Source organism: Rousettus aegyptiacus, unplaced genomic scaffold (genome assembly GCF_014176215.1).
Source record: "Rousettus aegyptiacus isolate mRouAeg1 unplaced genomic scaffold, mRouAeg1.p scaffold_m13_p_5, whole genome shotgun sequence".
Lineage (NCBI taxonomy): Eukaryota > Metazoa > Chordata > Mammalia > Chiroptera > Pteropodidae > Rousettus > Rousettus aegyptiacus.
In genome coordinates this window covers 99,275,577-99,292,959 of record NW_023416308.1, presented here as the reverse complement: position 1 = coordinate 99,292,959, position 17,383 = coordinate 99,275,577, and the positions used below count along the sequence as shown (strand labels likewise).

Below are 17,383 nucleotides of genomic sequence, written 5' to 3'. Positions count from 1 at the left end.
GCAGTTGATGTTATCCGAGAGATCTCTTAAAAGAGACTATCCTCATTTTTTGAAATCCTTTTTTTGTTTTGCTGTTCCAATTGGGAGATTTCCACTATTCTGTCCTCTAGGTCATTACTCTGTCCTTTTGTATTAAGTGATCTGCTATATTCTAATGTATTTTCCATTTAAGTGACTATTTTTCATGTGTTTCTTTTTTATATTTTCTCTTTGTTGAAGTGTTCTGAGTTCTACTTTATCCTTATGACTTTTTCTTTGAATTTTTTTTATCAAAACTACTTATCTCCATTTCATTCGGGTTTTTCTCTGGAGTTTTTCCTTGTTCCTTTATTCGAGGCATATTCTTCTTTCTCCCCATTTAATTTTGCTTTGTGTTTTTGTTTGTTTTTTGTATGAGTTAGATAGAGAGTAGTTATCTCTCTCAGTATTTGAAGAGTGATTTCTGAGTACAACATGCATTTAATAGTTTTGTCAGGCTGACTGCAGTCGGGGCAGGTGCGTGTGGTGCCTGGTGCGTCACCTGGGACTGAGGGGGTGGGTTTTGGGTGAATAGCCTGGCGTGTGCTTGCTTCCTTGTTCTTCTAATCTGGCCAGGGCTGTCTGATATATATGGGGTTGCTCTTGGCATTCCTTATTATATAACTGTCTGTGATCTGAGCTGGGTCTAGGCAGGGGTTTTTTTGCAAGTGTGAGTCCGAAGGCCCCACCAGATCTGCCCCTGTCCTGTTGGGGCAGGCCTTCGTGCACGCACCTTAGCACTTTGCTAGTTCTGCTCCTTTTCGTCCCTCTCACTCCACAGGCAGCCCTGCCAGAGTGCTCTGTTGCTTAAATTATCCGGGAGGGGTCATTCTGTCTGCCCACATCTCAAAGCTCCGCACTTTCCCTAGTTGGGGCAGCAGGCACGAAACTGTACTTTGCTATTTCAGCTCCTCCCCCAGTGGTGCAGCAACTCCCAAACTCAGCAGCACCCCTCTCATTCCACAGGAGTCAACCCTGCCTGTGTGCCCTGTCGTTTTAATTGTCTGCAGTCAGAGTAGGGTCTGAGTGGAGCTGCTCTGCATGCATGCATGCCTAGCTCCACATTTCCTCTAGGTGGGGCAGCCTTACATGCACCCACCCCTCACTCTAGTAGTTCTGAACTCTCCCCAGGTGGGGAAGGAGTCCCTGCACTGAGCACCCGCACAGCAGCAACCTGCTCACTCCACGTGGGGCAGCCCAGCCTGTGAGTACTGCAGTTGCACTATCTCTGCACTTTCTCTGATCTGGGCAGTCCTGCATGCAGATACTGCAGCATTTTGTTAGCTCCCCACTCTTTCTAGGTGGGAGCCCCACATGAGCACACAGTAGCACGCCACTATCTCCGCAATTTCTCTGGAGAGGGTACCCCTATAGGTAAGTACTGTAGTGTTTTGTTGGCTCCATAGTCTCTTCAGACAGGGTAGCCCTTTGTGTGGCTAGTCCAGGAGAAGTGCAAAGCAGCAGCCTGCTGCACCTGCTGGATCAGTCTCTGAGAGAACAAGCCCTTGTATGCACGCTGTGGCATTCCCGTTTCTGCTGGGTCTAACTCCAGCTGGGGTGGCTGGGGACATGCTATGGTACCCTGCAGGCCAGCCAGAGAACCTGGATAAAGCTCGTGCCCACTAGCCAAGTTCAGGGGAAATGAAACAATGGTGTGCACTGTTCCTCTGGTCCTGGGTTCTTCCCTCAACTCCCACATAGTTCTCATGGTTCCTTGACCTTCTCGCTCTTACTTGTTCTAAGGAGTTAACAACACAGAACCTATTCAGACTGCAGTCACCTGGCTCACAGGTGACTCTCAGAAGGATTTGCTCTAAATATAGATGTACAATTGATGCATCCTGTGAGGGAGTGAGCTCAGTCCACCTACGCTGCCATCTTGGACCCACTCCTGGAGTTGATTTCTGTAATAGCTAATAAATTTTTCCTTTATCAAGTCCTGGGTACTACTGCATATATTTACAAGAAGCTATTCAGGGTCAGGGGTATAGTGCAAATGCAGATGCAATACCCAAAAGTAACTACCCTTTGTCAGGCCTAAATTTATAATCCTCATGTTCTAACAATTTCTAAGAATAAACTGCATGAGATCATCTACTTACTAACTTACCTGTGGCCAATACTGGCAGATCAGATACATGCCCCCTGTGTTGGGACTCGTGAGGTTCTAGATTATACCAAGACAAAAATCTGTCCAGGTTGAAATGAAAACAGTTTCTTAAAATTATAAAACTACAAATTCAAATCATTTGCATACTCAAGAAGATATTTTGAATCTTGGTAATCGTAAGCTAGCCCTTAAGACTCTCTATTGTACTTGAGGCTAGCGTTATATTGTACACGCTATTGTAGTGCCTTATCAATATTTACATGGAAATTGTTTTCTTCTTTAAATTCCCCCCATAGCACCAAACCTGAAATAGCATTACTTAAAGCATATAGGTAGAAAGAACATAATAAAACTTCTCATAAAAAGGTGTTCTGAACATTCGTGGCAGCCATGGAAGTGTGTCTGAATCTTAAACTCATTAATCAAAAACACTTTTTGGGTTCAAGTTCAGTTATATCTGATGACTTTCATAAACTATTTCTCTTAAGTGCTGAAATGCCCAAAGATATATACAAAAAGTACTATATACCCTTTTCCCAACATATTGAGACTTCCGCTTGACTACCATTAATCATCAATCATTCCTTCAAGTCTTCAAAGAATAAAAATAACCAAATGTCTTTGCATGAAAATTTACAGGAGAGATTACTATTCTGCTTAGGCAGATATTATGCCTAAATTTAAAAATCTTTTTAAAGCCTCAAACTTAAACTGATCTTGCCTTGATTTCTTTATTTATCCGAAGCAGTCTTTTTTCATCACATGCACACACAGATTTCAGTTAGCAGAAATTCAACATTTATTAAATAAGCAAACAGTGTCACCCACCTGTAGTACCGAGATTGTAGATATGTTGAACAAACAGTCTTTGATACATGACTGGCAGACCCAAAGTCTATTACTTTAACCCTGTAAGGCTGCCGAACAGGATCCACCAACATAATATTCTCTGGTTTGAGGTCAGCATGAATTAAACCAAGACTTTTCAATTTCTTCAGTGCAGTGGCCACTTGTTGAAGAATAGGTCGAATTACTTTTAGTGGCAGGGGACTGAATTTATTTTGTTTCAGAAAGTCATACAAGTTTTGTTCCAGCATCTCAAAGACTAAACAAGTATGGTTACGGTGCTGAAAGCATTCATAAGCTCGTACAAAGTTATATTCATCAGCATTTTCAGTACTGAGTCTTGCTAATATGCTCACTTCTATTTGACCTTGACGTGCATAAGAAGGGTGATTCTTCAAAATTTTGATTGCTACAATTTCATTTGTCCCTCTTTTCCAGCATTTGACAACTTGGCCAAAAGTGCCTCGACCAAGAAAATCAAGGACTTCATACGTATTTTTCATGGAGCATAAGACTTCATGTTGTACTAACTGATAGTCACCTTCTCCAGTGGTACAATTCTGTTTTGTTCCTGTGGTAGTTGTCACAACTGTCACTGGATTTCCCATGTTGGTTTGCAACATTGCAGGAAGTATGGACAATTCATCAACAATCTGCATTGCGCTGCTATGATTATCCAACTCCTCACTCTTGCGCTTCAATCCGCATCGCTGGGGGCCTCCTAGGAAATGTAATCTGTGTCGCCACGCTCCAATCTGAGGTGCCTCCACTTGAGCTTGCTGAGCCTGAGTTGCTATGACCTTTGTAGCACCCGCAGTGTTTTTTAAAACAACAGCACTTGTCTGCAACGAAAAGTTGTGTCCTCGAGGTCTGTTAAATGCCACCTTTGTCTGAAAAGCACTACCCTTCGTGAGAGGATGAGAATTTCCAACGTTTCTACCATTCACATAGGTCCGTGGATAGTTTCTTTCCTGGAATATACAACTGCTTGGCTCTACTTTGAGTTTCTTCACACTACAAAAGGCACTTGACTGAGTTTGATAAACATACGGTGGGTAGACCAAGACTTGTGAGGCCATACCTGCACAAGAAAGAGAAAAAGGATATATTAACTACAAAAAGATTCATAATTTTAAATCTCATAAAGAAAACTTTTAGGGGTCAAATCTATAATTTGTCAAAATAATTCAATTCTATCAAGATTTTTTCCCTTTGTGAAGATAAGCATTTTCAATAACTCTACTTCGGTTAGTTAATATTTCAACTATTTTGAGTGTCGCATAAAGTCACTTCTGGGACACACACCCATCAAAATAGACTCAGAAAGACAGATGATAAAACTCATAGCTATGAATTTCTAAAACAGCTATTATAAATATACTTGGGAATCTAAACAAAAGCATCAGCATAAATAGGAGAGACTTGAAAACCATCTTTAAAATAGAACTAGTGAGCCCGCATATCACACACAGATAATGAGAAAGCAATTAGGCAGTATCTAACAAAATTGCCAATGGATACATCCTCTGACATAGAATCATGCAATTCAGATATAATACAAGACTATTCATGCAGCACTATATAAAACAACATGTATTGGAAATAACCTAAACATCCACCCAAAGGCACTGGTTAGATATACCTTGATAAACATGCCAACTATAGTCTTTGGAAAAAAAATAAAATGACTGTTTATTATGGTCTGAGTCCCAAGATAATATTGTTATCTGAAAAAAAGCAAGAATCAGAAAAATGTGTACTTTACAATATATATTACCACGTGTTTAACTAAAAAGAGATTTATATATTTATATATATGTATGTATTTGCACGTACATTGAATATCTATACATACATAAAGAAATTGTAGGTTTCTTTGCCTTAGAGGAGAGTAACAAGAATGGGGGCAATGAGAAAGATTTGCTTTCCACTGTACATCCTTTTTACCACTTTAATTTTTACTATGTATATATACTACCTGTTTAAAAGTTCTTGAATCATCTGGGGAACCTATAAAAATATATACACTTTGTATTTAGAGATAAAATAATGTCTGGGACGTGCTTCAAATCAATGGAAGAGAAAGTGGAAGGGGACATGGATTAAATGAGATAGGCCACAAACTGTTCATTACAGGCGCCTGATAGTGGATAAAAAGGAATTAATTATACCATCCTCTCTACTTTTTAACATGTTTACATTTTTTCCTTAATAAAAAGTTAAATTATATACTTAAAACTCTACTCAGAAAGATTCTGTGGTGAGGTCCAGGCATCTGTACATGTACAAGCTCCCAAGGCCATTATATTCTAGTCTGTACGTAAGCCCTAAGCAAATTCAAGTTCTAACCAATTCAGGGCCTTCGAGGCTGAAAAATCAGGGTGAAGTCTTAGAGGACAGAATGCATACTACTCTAAGCCAATCCATGTCATGTTAAATCAAGGTGTTACGTGGACAGCAGCTGAGATCCAGGTCAACTGCCCTAGAGATACTAAAGAAACTACTGCAATTTCAGAATCCTGTTGTTCCTACCTTTCCTTTTCCAGCACACCAGCTACCAGGCAAACAATTAAACCAAGGGCCAAGGCCAAACTAAAGGAGGCTTAGAAAAAGTAATTACCCCACACCACCCAATTCTCAACTACTGTGCTCTGTGGGACCAATCTCAAAGGTGACTTTAGAAAATAAACACAGATAGGAATGTCACATAATATACATAAGCACATTAAGAAGGGGGTAAAGGGAATGGTGCTGGACACAGTTGTTATAACAGACCACAAAAGAAGAACTCTAATTACTAATTAACTTGACCACTGTGATTCCCTGCCACATCAAGTATTAAGCCCTTCCCTTCTCTCACCACCCATCAGGTAAACTCATGACCTGATAAGGCTATCTTATATTTGATATTTATAGATTTTAGAATACAGTATTTCCAGGAGCTTCTGAAGTCCATGGAGTCTGAAGCACTGATTCAGTATAGTACTATTTTCTATTATTTTTCATTGTAATGTATACTATGCCTATGTTATATCTCTGCTGCTATATTATTCATGATTTTGTCATTTGTTCTTATCAACAGACTAAGAAATGAAGTTATGAAATATTACCCCTTTGTGAGCTGGGGCTACATACAAAATATCAATTAGAGGATGGTGAAGACTCCTTTTAAAGCAACCATTAAGCTTCTATTCCTCAAGCTTAATAATCCCAGGTACTTTAACTTTGATTAATGGGCCTTATTTTTCTATGCCTCTCAAAAACTTTAAGACCCATCTGAACTCTATCCAAATTCTTCACATCCTCTTACAATTACTGAAACAGCAATGTAACCAATACTGACACCCACAAACATGGGTATGACCACCACTAACCATAATAAAATATTTTTGTCTTATTATATATATTATCAGGTCTTCTGAAAAGAGAAGAAAGAAGCAGAGATAGAAATATTTTACTACTTTATGTACATTAGTCAATATGAATCAACTCTGGACCAATTTCTGCCAAACTTATACACAAACTGTATATAATCAAGTTCTTTCAAATATACTGTGACATCACTAATACATTTAATTAAAGGTAAAAATGTCTTGTATTCTCTTTATTCAACTTTCTTTCTTTACTTGTCTATTCTGTTTTTTTTTTAATTATGGTAAAATATACATAAAATTTACCATTTTTGAATGTACAGTACATTTAGTAGCATTGAGTACATTCACACTGCTGTGCAAACACCATACCATCGTCCATTGCCATAACACTTTCCCTCTTCCAAAACTAAAATTCTGTACCCATTAAACAACTGTCCATTTTTTCCTTCCCCTTAATCCCTGGAAACCACCATGCTACACTTCAATTCTATGAATTTGACTAAGTACTGCATCATAACATGAAATCATACAATATTTGTCCTTTTGTGAGTGGCTTATTTCACTTAGCATGTCTTCAAAGTTTATCCACACTGTAGCATGTATTGGAATTTCCTTCCTTTTTAAAGCTAAGTAATATTCCATTATACATATATCCCATATTTTGTTTATCTATTCAGCCACCTAAAGACACTTGGGTTGCTTCTACCTTTTGATTATTATAAATGATGCTGCTGTGAACATGGATGTACAAATATCTCTAAGACCTTGCTTTCAATTCTTGTGTTTATATACCCAGAAGTAAAACTACTGAATTATATGGTACTTCTATTTCTAATTTGAGGAACCACCATATTGTTTTACATAGTAGCTGTACCATTTATTTTCCAATCCTTATAATCCTCACCAACACTTTCATTCTCTTGCTTTTTTGTTAATAGGCATCCTAATGGGTATGAAGCTGACTCTTATTGTGGTTTTCAAATCTCCATTTTTAAAACTTATTCTTTCTCCATCAATACTGGCTGTATTAACTCTAGCTTGATGTCATCGATGCTATAACAAGAAAACTTTATCTTTTCAGTGAGTTACGAATGAATATCAAACATTACACTTAAGACTAAGCTCTTATAAAAATCCATATATTAGCTGGGCATTCCCAAATGATTACTGAATAATCCCCAGTTCTTTCAGGCTATCAAGTATAGAAATGATTAAATTAATAAAGCATCAAGTTTTAAATTAAGACACAAATATGAAAATGCGATCAGTACTGAAGATTTCTACAGATCTACAAGAAGAAATAAATGAAAAATAACAAATAAAACAAAAGCCTTTAAAGAAAGATTTTTATTTACTTCTAAAAAGGAACTCAGAGCACTAAACATTACCTCATAATGAACAGAGATAAAAGACCAGAGCATTAAATCTGTAGCCAATGCTCCCCAATTAAAACAAACAAACAAACAAACAAACTAGCAACACAATAAACAAAAAAGTCACCACAATAAAAGTATATCTTAGGGCAGCGGTCCCCAACCTTTTTGGCACCAGGGACCAGTGCTCCTATGAGAATCTAATGCCTGATGATCTGAGGTGGAGCTGAGGTGGTGATGCCAGGGCTGGAGAACAGGTGCAAATACAGATGATGCTTTGCTTGCTGGCCAGCCCCTCACCTCCTGCTTTGCAGCCCGGTTCCTAAGAGGCCACTGACTGGTACTAGTACTGGTCTGTGGCCCGGGAGTTTGCAACCTCTGCCTTAGGGAACATTTTCACTTAACTGGAAATAAGCAATTAGCTACATTACAGCAAAGTAAACCTCTGTCTGATTCTGTTTAAAGACCCTAAATTCAAATTTCTTTTCTGAACCTATCAACTCTGCTTCCAGGATATACTAAAATAAGTAGACACAAGTATAGTTCACTTTCAAAAGTGAACTTATTACTACTCTTTGAAGGGAGACAGAATAGAACAGGAAATGAATAATACAGATAAGATTGCTTTATCACATAAAATGTACCAATGTATCTTTAATTTGACAGCTTCGAAGCTAACAGAGCTAGAGGATCATCCTATGTTAAAAAAAAGAAATGATATCTCATGTTTGCCACAGTTAGAGTAGTACTAAGTTCACTACTGGAATGATGTGTTTTTAGTCAATTTACACAAATATACATTATAGACTATAATTTCCTTCAGCATGCTATGATCAGCACCAGAGACAAAAGGGTTGAAAAACACTGTAAAAAATCAGAGAGCAGACTGAAAAACAGAAAACACCACCACTATCAAAATTATCCTAATCACCACCACCACCACACACACACATATGTGCTCTTCGATCTACTACCAGGTCCCCATCCTATTCTGGTCTTTACCTAGATCCAGTCATCTCCCAGAGCCCTGTCTTTTCCTCCCTGATCTAAATTAAATTCCAAGATTTTATCTGCTCATATCAACACAGAACTTCACTTTCTGTCCTCAAAACATTGTCCACCTCTTCCTCTGATCTACTATCTTTCTGATTATCTCTGATTACCACACAAATACGGGATACTCTTTGCTAAATTGTAGTTACTGTCTTTCTAGTTAAATAGATTCAAAAGGAAGACTTCTCTTATGTAACAAAAGGTATTTGGAAATATGCTTAGCAGCAAAATAATCCAGAATTCTAAATCTGACTATGGTGGCTGTTGATCTTTTTCCTGACAAATCTCAGGCATGATGAACTTGGAAGAAGTGAAGCACTTCAAGGGAGGTAGTATTCAAGAGCAGTACTTTTTCAGAGAAAAATGTTTGGAAAAGTGCTCTTCAAAGCTTTTTTACATATAAAATGAATAATTATCTTAATCATTCCAAGAAGAATTTTCCCCATCACTACAATGATTTTCAACACTGTAGGACACCTTTTTGCAAATCAGAGCACACTAGTTCACCTGGCTAGTGAACCAGAGAAATTATGCTGTTCTTAAACTACTTTTGCATTCCTCACAAAGTCTAGCAAGATGAAATGAAAAAGCCTCAAGCTATCCTATAGCCTCATGTTTTCAAGTTATTTTTTATAGGAAATTGCAAATATCAGTCTTACAACAACTCTACAAAATGTACAAATGACTACATCTTGGTTTCACAAGGTCTAACTAGCGATCCAAGAGATTAAGAGAGATATAATGAAATCTTCAAAGCACCAATATTGTCTATAACCTAGTTTCGTGTAAATAGATTATTCCAGTTTGGTCTATCCAAAGAGTTTAAGATTTTGTTTTCGTGGGTATATTTAGAAAGGAAAGTATATTTTTTCCATTTTGAAAATACTTCAAGCACAAAGAATATTAAGAAATCAAAAAAGTTTCATTCAGAATAATTTTTATATTTGTTAAGTGGATATCATTAATATCAGAACTTCATTTCTTTTTCAACTGAAAATCTGTCAACATTTTATGGAGGGGAAAAAGACATTTTTTTCTTCAGAGCTTTAAAACTGAAACATAATGGTATCAAATACAGAGAAGAATATTAAAAACAATGATCATATCACTATTTTAATTATATAGTGACTGATTAAAGCCATGAATTACACAATTGCGTATTTGTTATTGTAACACCATTCTGACCATTTTACTTCAGACTATTTCACACGTATTTTAATTAAGTCAATATTCTGCTGTACGTTACTTTCCAAAAACCAAATAACAGCCTCCGAAATAATTAGTCAGACCACAAGTGAAAACCTTTAGCCAAAACTGTATTATTTGGGCTAAAGTATAAGTACTAATTGACCTAATTTTCAACTTATTCTTTAAATGATAAATGAGTTTAATAATCTATAAAAGTTATACTACTTTTTAAATGTATTATAGCATAGCCACTGTAAATATTATCAAATAATATTTAATATTATTTTAATTCTATCTTTAACCATACTTACCACTGACAACAGATGGTTGGCCTAGTTCTCAAAGAGTTAAAAGTTTGAAGTTTAAAATTTCAATCACTTGAGAAAAAAGAAAACAAAGTTTAGGTTCCCTCAGTACCGAAACTTTAATTTATAACAACAAAATACATGTGAACCTATCAGGTTTTTTTCCTGACAATCTCAGAAAAAATAGATATTTTGTGAAAGAAATGAAAGAATTACTAATAATTATATTAAGGCTTTTATAAATTATTTTCATTTGTTAATTCAAATTTTGATGTACTATTTTTTTAAATAATCAAGTTAGTTTACTTAAGATTTAATCACTCCTATGTTTTCCTTAACATGTACAAACTACAAAGACAAAGCAGTTTATAACTCCTTTATGTTTTTTATAGTCTGAAGAGATCTTTGTATTTTCTATCTGCTTCATTATGGTATGGTTACCCACCTCACCCTACCCCATCCCAAAAGAAAGAGCTCTTAGGAAAAGAAAGGAAAGAAAGACAGACAGACAGACAGACGGACAGAAAGACAGAAAGACAGAAAGACAGAAAGACAGAAAGACAGAAAGAAAGAAAGAAAGAAAGAAAGAAAGAAAGAAAGAAAGAGAAACTGTCTCCTACTAGTGATTTTCCAAATTTCTATCATATAATGACCATATGCAAATTTATCATAAGTTTACAATGCTTTATTTGTCCCTCACTTGTCTCATTACATTTAAAAGGTTTCACTCCCACATGCTCTAATTATTCTCCAACTAAAGTGCTGGAATTTCCTTGAAGAGAATAAATACAAGAGGAAAAAATCTTCACCAAATACAGATATTCCCACCTTTCCATTCCAAAGAAGATTTAAAAAAATGAAGAACAGTCTATAAATGTCTCACAACACAAAACATGCCCTAATCAGCCTACAGAGTATTTATATTTTTAATCTCTTTCAGCTTAAAATTAATGTTACATTTTTAATAAATCATAAATCTCTGAAATAAAGGTTTTCTTTTGATAAGATACAAATAGCACAAACTATAAAACAATTGGAAAGTTTGACTTTATTAAAATTTAAACTTTTGTTCATTTATCAAGTGATACTAGAAATAAAGATAAGCCATATAGATATGACGAAGATATTGGCAAAACATAGTAATTAAAACTACAGTAAGATGCCATTTTATACCCATCAGACTGACAAAAAGTATAATACCCATATGTTAAAGAGGGATAAAGCAACAAAGACTCTTACATACTGGTGTAAAAAAGTACAATCACTTTTGTGAAGAAGCTGAAAATGGATATAATGTAGCAATTCTTCTTCAAGTTATATATCCTGCCTAGAGAAACTCTCATACTTAAGTACAAAAAAAAAAAAAAAAAAAACAGGTAAAATAATGTTCACTGCTACACTGTATGTTCTAACAAAATTTTGAAATAACCTAATTTTTAGAAAAGCACAGCTTTTTCATTCAACACACAAGTGCAGTTTATACCACAATCATCATATATATGGGTACCACAAAAAAAAAAAAGGAAAACACCACCAATTATAAGGGTAAGACATTACTGATTTTAAGATATATCACAATTTCAAGATGTTAAAATACGGGAAAAACTATGCATGTTAGAATTAATAATGTGCAGCAAAATAAATAAATTGACTGATATTATTATAAAGTTAACAACAGACAATCCTATACTGTGCTTTAGATATAGTCAGTATGTAGTAAAAGTATAAAAACATGCGTGGAAATGATAAAAATGCTAGGAAGAAAGGAAAAAGGAAAGACTTCAGTTACAGGAACTGTTATTTTGCACCTAGGATGGCAGCTGCACAGGAATTAATTCTATTACTCTACTTTCAGAGCCTAAATTGATATTATTTTTAAAATGAATATGGAAAAAAAAATCTACCAAACAATGGAACAACCTCTTTAATTAACTGTATTTTTAAAATTTAGGAAAACATAACCATTGAAGATATATATTATTATCATATTCAATCAACTGTACCCTATTTCATTCTACTTTTCTTTCAATTTTTAAAATTTTCTTTTAATTAAAATGAAGTAAAGACATTTAGGTGCAGGAAGATTTATCAATAAAACATGTTTTTTCATTAATGAGTCTCCCAGCAAGAGACTAACGTGTGTGTGTGTGTACATATATGTATAACTACATCATAATGAGAACAGTAACATAGGATATGGGAGGCATGAAGGTAGCAAAGAAAAGGGATGATTAACATATGCCCTGAAAGAACACAGAAGAATTCAGTAGTAAGTTAACCTATGAGCTAAATTTAGAAGGACATTGGGAAGAAGTCTACGATGTAGAAGAGGACAGTCCATGCAGTACAAACCAATAGCATATATAAGGCAGAGACTAATGAAAAATATGACATACTAGTTTAATTTGGCTATAATATGCGCCCACAAATTATGTATGTTGGCCAAATCTAACCTAGACTATTTTGGTATGGCCCAAGAGCTAAGAATGGTTTTTACATTTTTAATGGGCTGTTTACCAAAAAAAAGAAAAAAAAAAAAGTATGCAACACAGACCACATGTGGCTTGCAAGGCCTAAAAATATTTGCCATCTAGCTCTTTAAGAAAGCTTGCCAATCTCCATATTAGAACATAACTTGCTAGTGGAGGGGGCAGCTAAAGAAAAACATGATCCTTGAGAAGACGATCTTAAAAACAAAGAACAAATTATGAAGAACCCTGTCTTCCATGCTAAGAAGTTATATAGGTGATAGGGTGACCGTTACGGGTTTTAAACAGAAAAATCAATATAATCATATTTGTATTTTTAAAAGATTATTCAGGCAAATAATAAACTTGAAAAAGGATAAACTTGAAAAGAATAATAACAGAAACAGCTGAAAGATTACTGTAATAATCCAGATAATACCTGATCAGAGCCATACTAAGCAAATGAAGTCGAAAGTACTGATTACCAATAGAATTAAGAACTACAGAACTTGGTGAGGAGTGAAGGAAGGAATTGACACAACCATGTTTCTGGCCTGAAAAACTGACCACTAAATGGTAATGGAAAATATTTTTAAAACATAGAATGAGAATTTAGAGGAAATATTGAACTTAAGTTTAGACATACTGAGTTTGAGGTGCCTTGTGACTCAGCCTGAGTTCCCTTGAATGTGGAATCTTAAAAGAAAAGACTATATTCAGGAAGTTTACTTAGAAAGTTATCCCAGAGAGCAGAAGTGAGGGACCTGGAGAATAAGTTAGGAAAGAGAAAAAATCCATTAATAAATATAAAAGAATGATGAAGTTTTAAATTCACCATTTGGCAATAATCATAATTGCTGATTTAAACAAAAATTATGAATAGATGCAAAAACTAGTAGGTGAAAGTTGAATAACGGGATATTATTGTTGGGAGACAATTCACCACATGTCTCTCATGTTTCTCCAAGTTTTGCAAGCAGGGACACTGACTGCCTTTGTTCTGGAGTCCCTATTCATGGATATCTGTATATTGAACAGCCTTGAAAGGTAGAAATAGTGTCTTCCTCCTGAGCAAAGGGCAGGTTGTTTAATATTCAGTACTATAAAGATAATGATTCTCTCTTGCACAAACATCAGGCAGGCTTACTGCCCCGCATAAAAGATTCGAGTTTCCTAAGCCTGGGTTCCTCTCCTGTAATATAACTCCTTTTGTGCAGGAGTCACCTGGCCCTGTTCACACCATCCTGTGGGAACTAAGTTAGGGAACCACCCTGACTAGTGCTATCACTATGAGAAACTCCTTTATCTCTGACCCAAGAGTCTCCTATATTCTGCTAGCACCCATGGCTAATTTGTTAGCTTGCAAGATCTTTCATAGTTCTTGACATTTACACGACTTCAGTACATCCCCACAAGATACATATTAATCAAAAGGAGGAAACCAGCAGATGCTACCTTAACCAAATGATCAACATTAAAAATCACTAGTAATGAGAAATGTCAATATAATGTGCCTCCTGATATGAATACACTTTACTGCGATATTTCTAAGCACAAGAAAACATCCAAATTGAAGGCCATTCTACCAAAAAAAAAAACAAACAAACTGGTAGTATTCATCAAAATATCAACGTAAGGAAACAACACAAAGACTAAGAAACTTCAGATTACAGAAAACTAAGGACACGAACACTTTTAGGGAAAAAAAATTAGGGGTAAAGGGATACATATCTGCACCTTACTCAAAAAGTTCAGAAAAAGTGATAGAAAAGGCAAACACAAATAGAGTAAAATGTTAACATTTGAACAATCTAGGTGAAAGAGAGGAATACTTTGTACTATTTTTGCATCTTTTCTGTAGGTCTGAATTTTTCTGAGTGACAAGTTAAACAGAAACAAATAATATGAGTGACAGGCATAAAACAATGTTTTTCTTGTGCAAGGCTGCTCTTCAAGGGTCACACACTTGGGAATGGACTGTTAAATATCTTAGGCATAGCCCAGATCACCTAAAATCTAGAATAATCAGGCATACCATGAGTCCTGAGATCATCTGCCAGCAATGATAACAAAGTACTCATAAGCAGTGATAGACAATCTTTTCATTTAAAAGTATTACTTAATTCACAATAGTTTTATAGAGCTTTTAGTTATTATGTAATTTCTTCAATCAACAGAGACTAAAAGTAGAATTTCACTATGTAGTCTGATAAATTTGACAACAAAAAGGCCTTTTCATTCTTGAAAAGACAGAGAACCCTAGTACTAGTCTATGACTCTACAAAAGGAATTAGAAAATGGAACTACATAACTAGCAATATTCAGACAATAAAATGTAGTCTCTAGTCAAACTTTTATTTCTCAAACACTTTGTAATTTAAGTGCAAAAGACAAAATAACAGGTCTTCTTAGAACTAAAAAATAGGACACACTATAAAATAAATTTTTAGTGTGGATAGTAAATGAGTTTAACTCTTCTCTGTCCATTTAAATCTCAATATTTTAAATACTTGTATCATTAACAGATTGTTTTACCAGTATTCTATCCAGGAAATTATTTATACTAAAACATTTCACATAAGAAACATTTTCGCATAAATGAACCATCACATATTGTAAAACTTCATAAAATAAACTTGGGTCTAAGGTGCCTACAAAACATTTATTTAAAAAAACACTAAAGTCTTGGGTATTTTCCAGCTGTATTGTGAACAAAGTATCTAAGGAATGTGTTGACTATAACACAAATCAGCATGTTAAATAACAAGCTTCATCTGACTTAGCAAAACATTCCAACTTTTGGAACAGAAAATGACCTGTTGGACATTTCAAAGCTGCTAGAAATCACCCTGCCAATGTAAATCTTTATTTTTAAAATGCTAGAAAAGAGTTAATTAAAGACAGTACCTAAGGACTATTCATACTAAAGCATAAAACTCTCTAGATTTTTTAAAGCTATATAAAATCAAAACTCAGAAATACAAATACTGACAGCAAAAGCTGCCTAATAATAAAAAGTTCATCTGAAGTACTCTCTTCTTTATGGCCAATTGATTTACCCTCTACTTGCCTGAAAATCTGCCCCCCCCAAAAAACATGAAATTTTTATTTCTTATTTTAAAAATCCATGTAACTTATTTTTAATTAATTTATTTTTATGGTGACATTGGTTAATGAAATCATGTAACTAACTTTTAAAGATAAATATGAAATATTAAAGACAAAGACAGCAAAGGTCAGATGATCCTTACCAGAACACCTACTAACCTAAGTGAAACAAATCAGCAAAGAAGTTCAATCCTAGAATAATCTGATCAAATGTCCACTTCGACAAAACAATATAAAAGAATATTCTGACACAAATAAGATTTTTGTTAACGATTCAGTTCTAAATGGACATGTATAGAATCAAAAGTCAAGTTCTACAAAACTTTTCAAAATTATGAGCTATCCTAAACAACTTCAAGATTCTCATTTTGTATTTCCAACAGTACAACATTCAATATTCATAACTGAATGAGAACTATCACTCCAGTTAACATATATGACAAGAATTCAAAGTCTGAAAAACCAGTGAAGTGAGAATAGTAGCTGCCCCAACACTCCACTCATACCAAAAACAGCTCTGCATTTGTATGAGATGAGAAGCCAAACATTTACAGTTGCATTAAGATCGATTACAGTACTTTTAGCTTTGAAAAATCTTTATGAAAGACATTTCAGGACTTGAAAACATAAACTGGACCAAAAAGTCAACTACTTGTTCTTTCCAAATTCTATTAAGATCCTATATGGTCCTGATACCGCTGAATTCGAAGGGGTTTTTTTCCCTACAATATGTTCTCTCTCTACTCACATTTTAAAATGTTGCCAGATATGGCATTTTATAGAAATGCTCTATTTTAGGAATTTAGTGAAGTGTCTTCATAAAACTTTCTAATGTAGAAACTCTACTTTTTTAAGTTTCAAATCTTAATTGTCATAGATATCTTGTGAACTGAAGATGATCTTTCACCATGGCTCCAGGAACTCCTGCTTCAGGAAAACATGGTTTCAAGTCAAAAACAATAAGGAACAGAAGTGAACATATTCTTATTCTTATGGTGCATTTGAGGAAGGGGACAAGGCAGAGGTTTAGAAGTTATCTTTTAGAAAGCCAGAAAAAAACTAAAAAGCAATGTAATTCATAAAGACCTAAAGAGGAAAGAAAAGAGCAACTTCTCAAGAGTACTCTCAAAGAAAGGTCACCAAACCCTGCTTCTGTTTGATTAACTCCCTCTAATCATTAACTTTTAAAGTGACACATTGTTGGGCTGCTTGTAATAAGTTGTGAACTAAATATGGACTTAGCAAGGGTTACATAAATATTTCTTCCACAAGCCTCACTGAAACACTAAAAAAAAAAATTTACATTAGTGTATAAAGCCACACTACCATATGTGATACTATAAAATTATCTGTATCAGAACTATAATAAGAAAACTTATATTTATCTGGCTGAAGAGATTTTTTTTTTTTAATGCCATCAACAAATAAAAAAATTAAAAAGTGGTTCAGAAAGTATAATTCCATTTGAAGCTGCATAAGTAATGGTTAACACATTTTAAGTTAAAAATTAAAGCTAGCTATTGATCCTATGAAATAAAGA

The 17,383-nt window shown here is 34.8% G+C and overlaps 1 protein-coding gene across 8 annotated transcripts in view; it reads right to left on the bottom strand.

Moving 5' to 3' along the window:
• Nucleotides 1–17,383, bottom strand: part of HIPK3 (homeodomain interacting protein kinase 3) — an 85,136-nt gene that overhangs the window by 58,390 nt on the left and 9,363 nt on the right. For 6 of the 8 annotated variants that reach the window (XM_016147110.2, XM_016147114.2, XM_016147106.2 and 3 more), the window contains one exon: nucleotides 2,957–4,055. In XM_016147110.2, coding sequence (XP_016002596.2) covers nucleotides 2,957–4,053 — 1,097 coding nt within the window. In that variant the 5' untranslated portion in view covers nucleotides 4,054–4,055. Of the gene's footprint in view, nucleotides 1–2,956; nucleotides 4,058–10,273; nucleotides 10,426–17,383 lie in introns of those variants that run through there. The other 2 variants (XM_016147109.2, XM_016147111.2) reach the window with 2 other exon arrangements.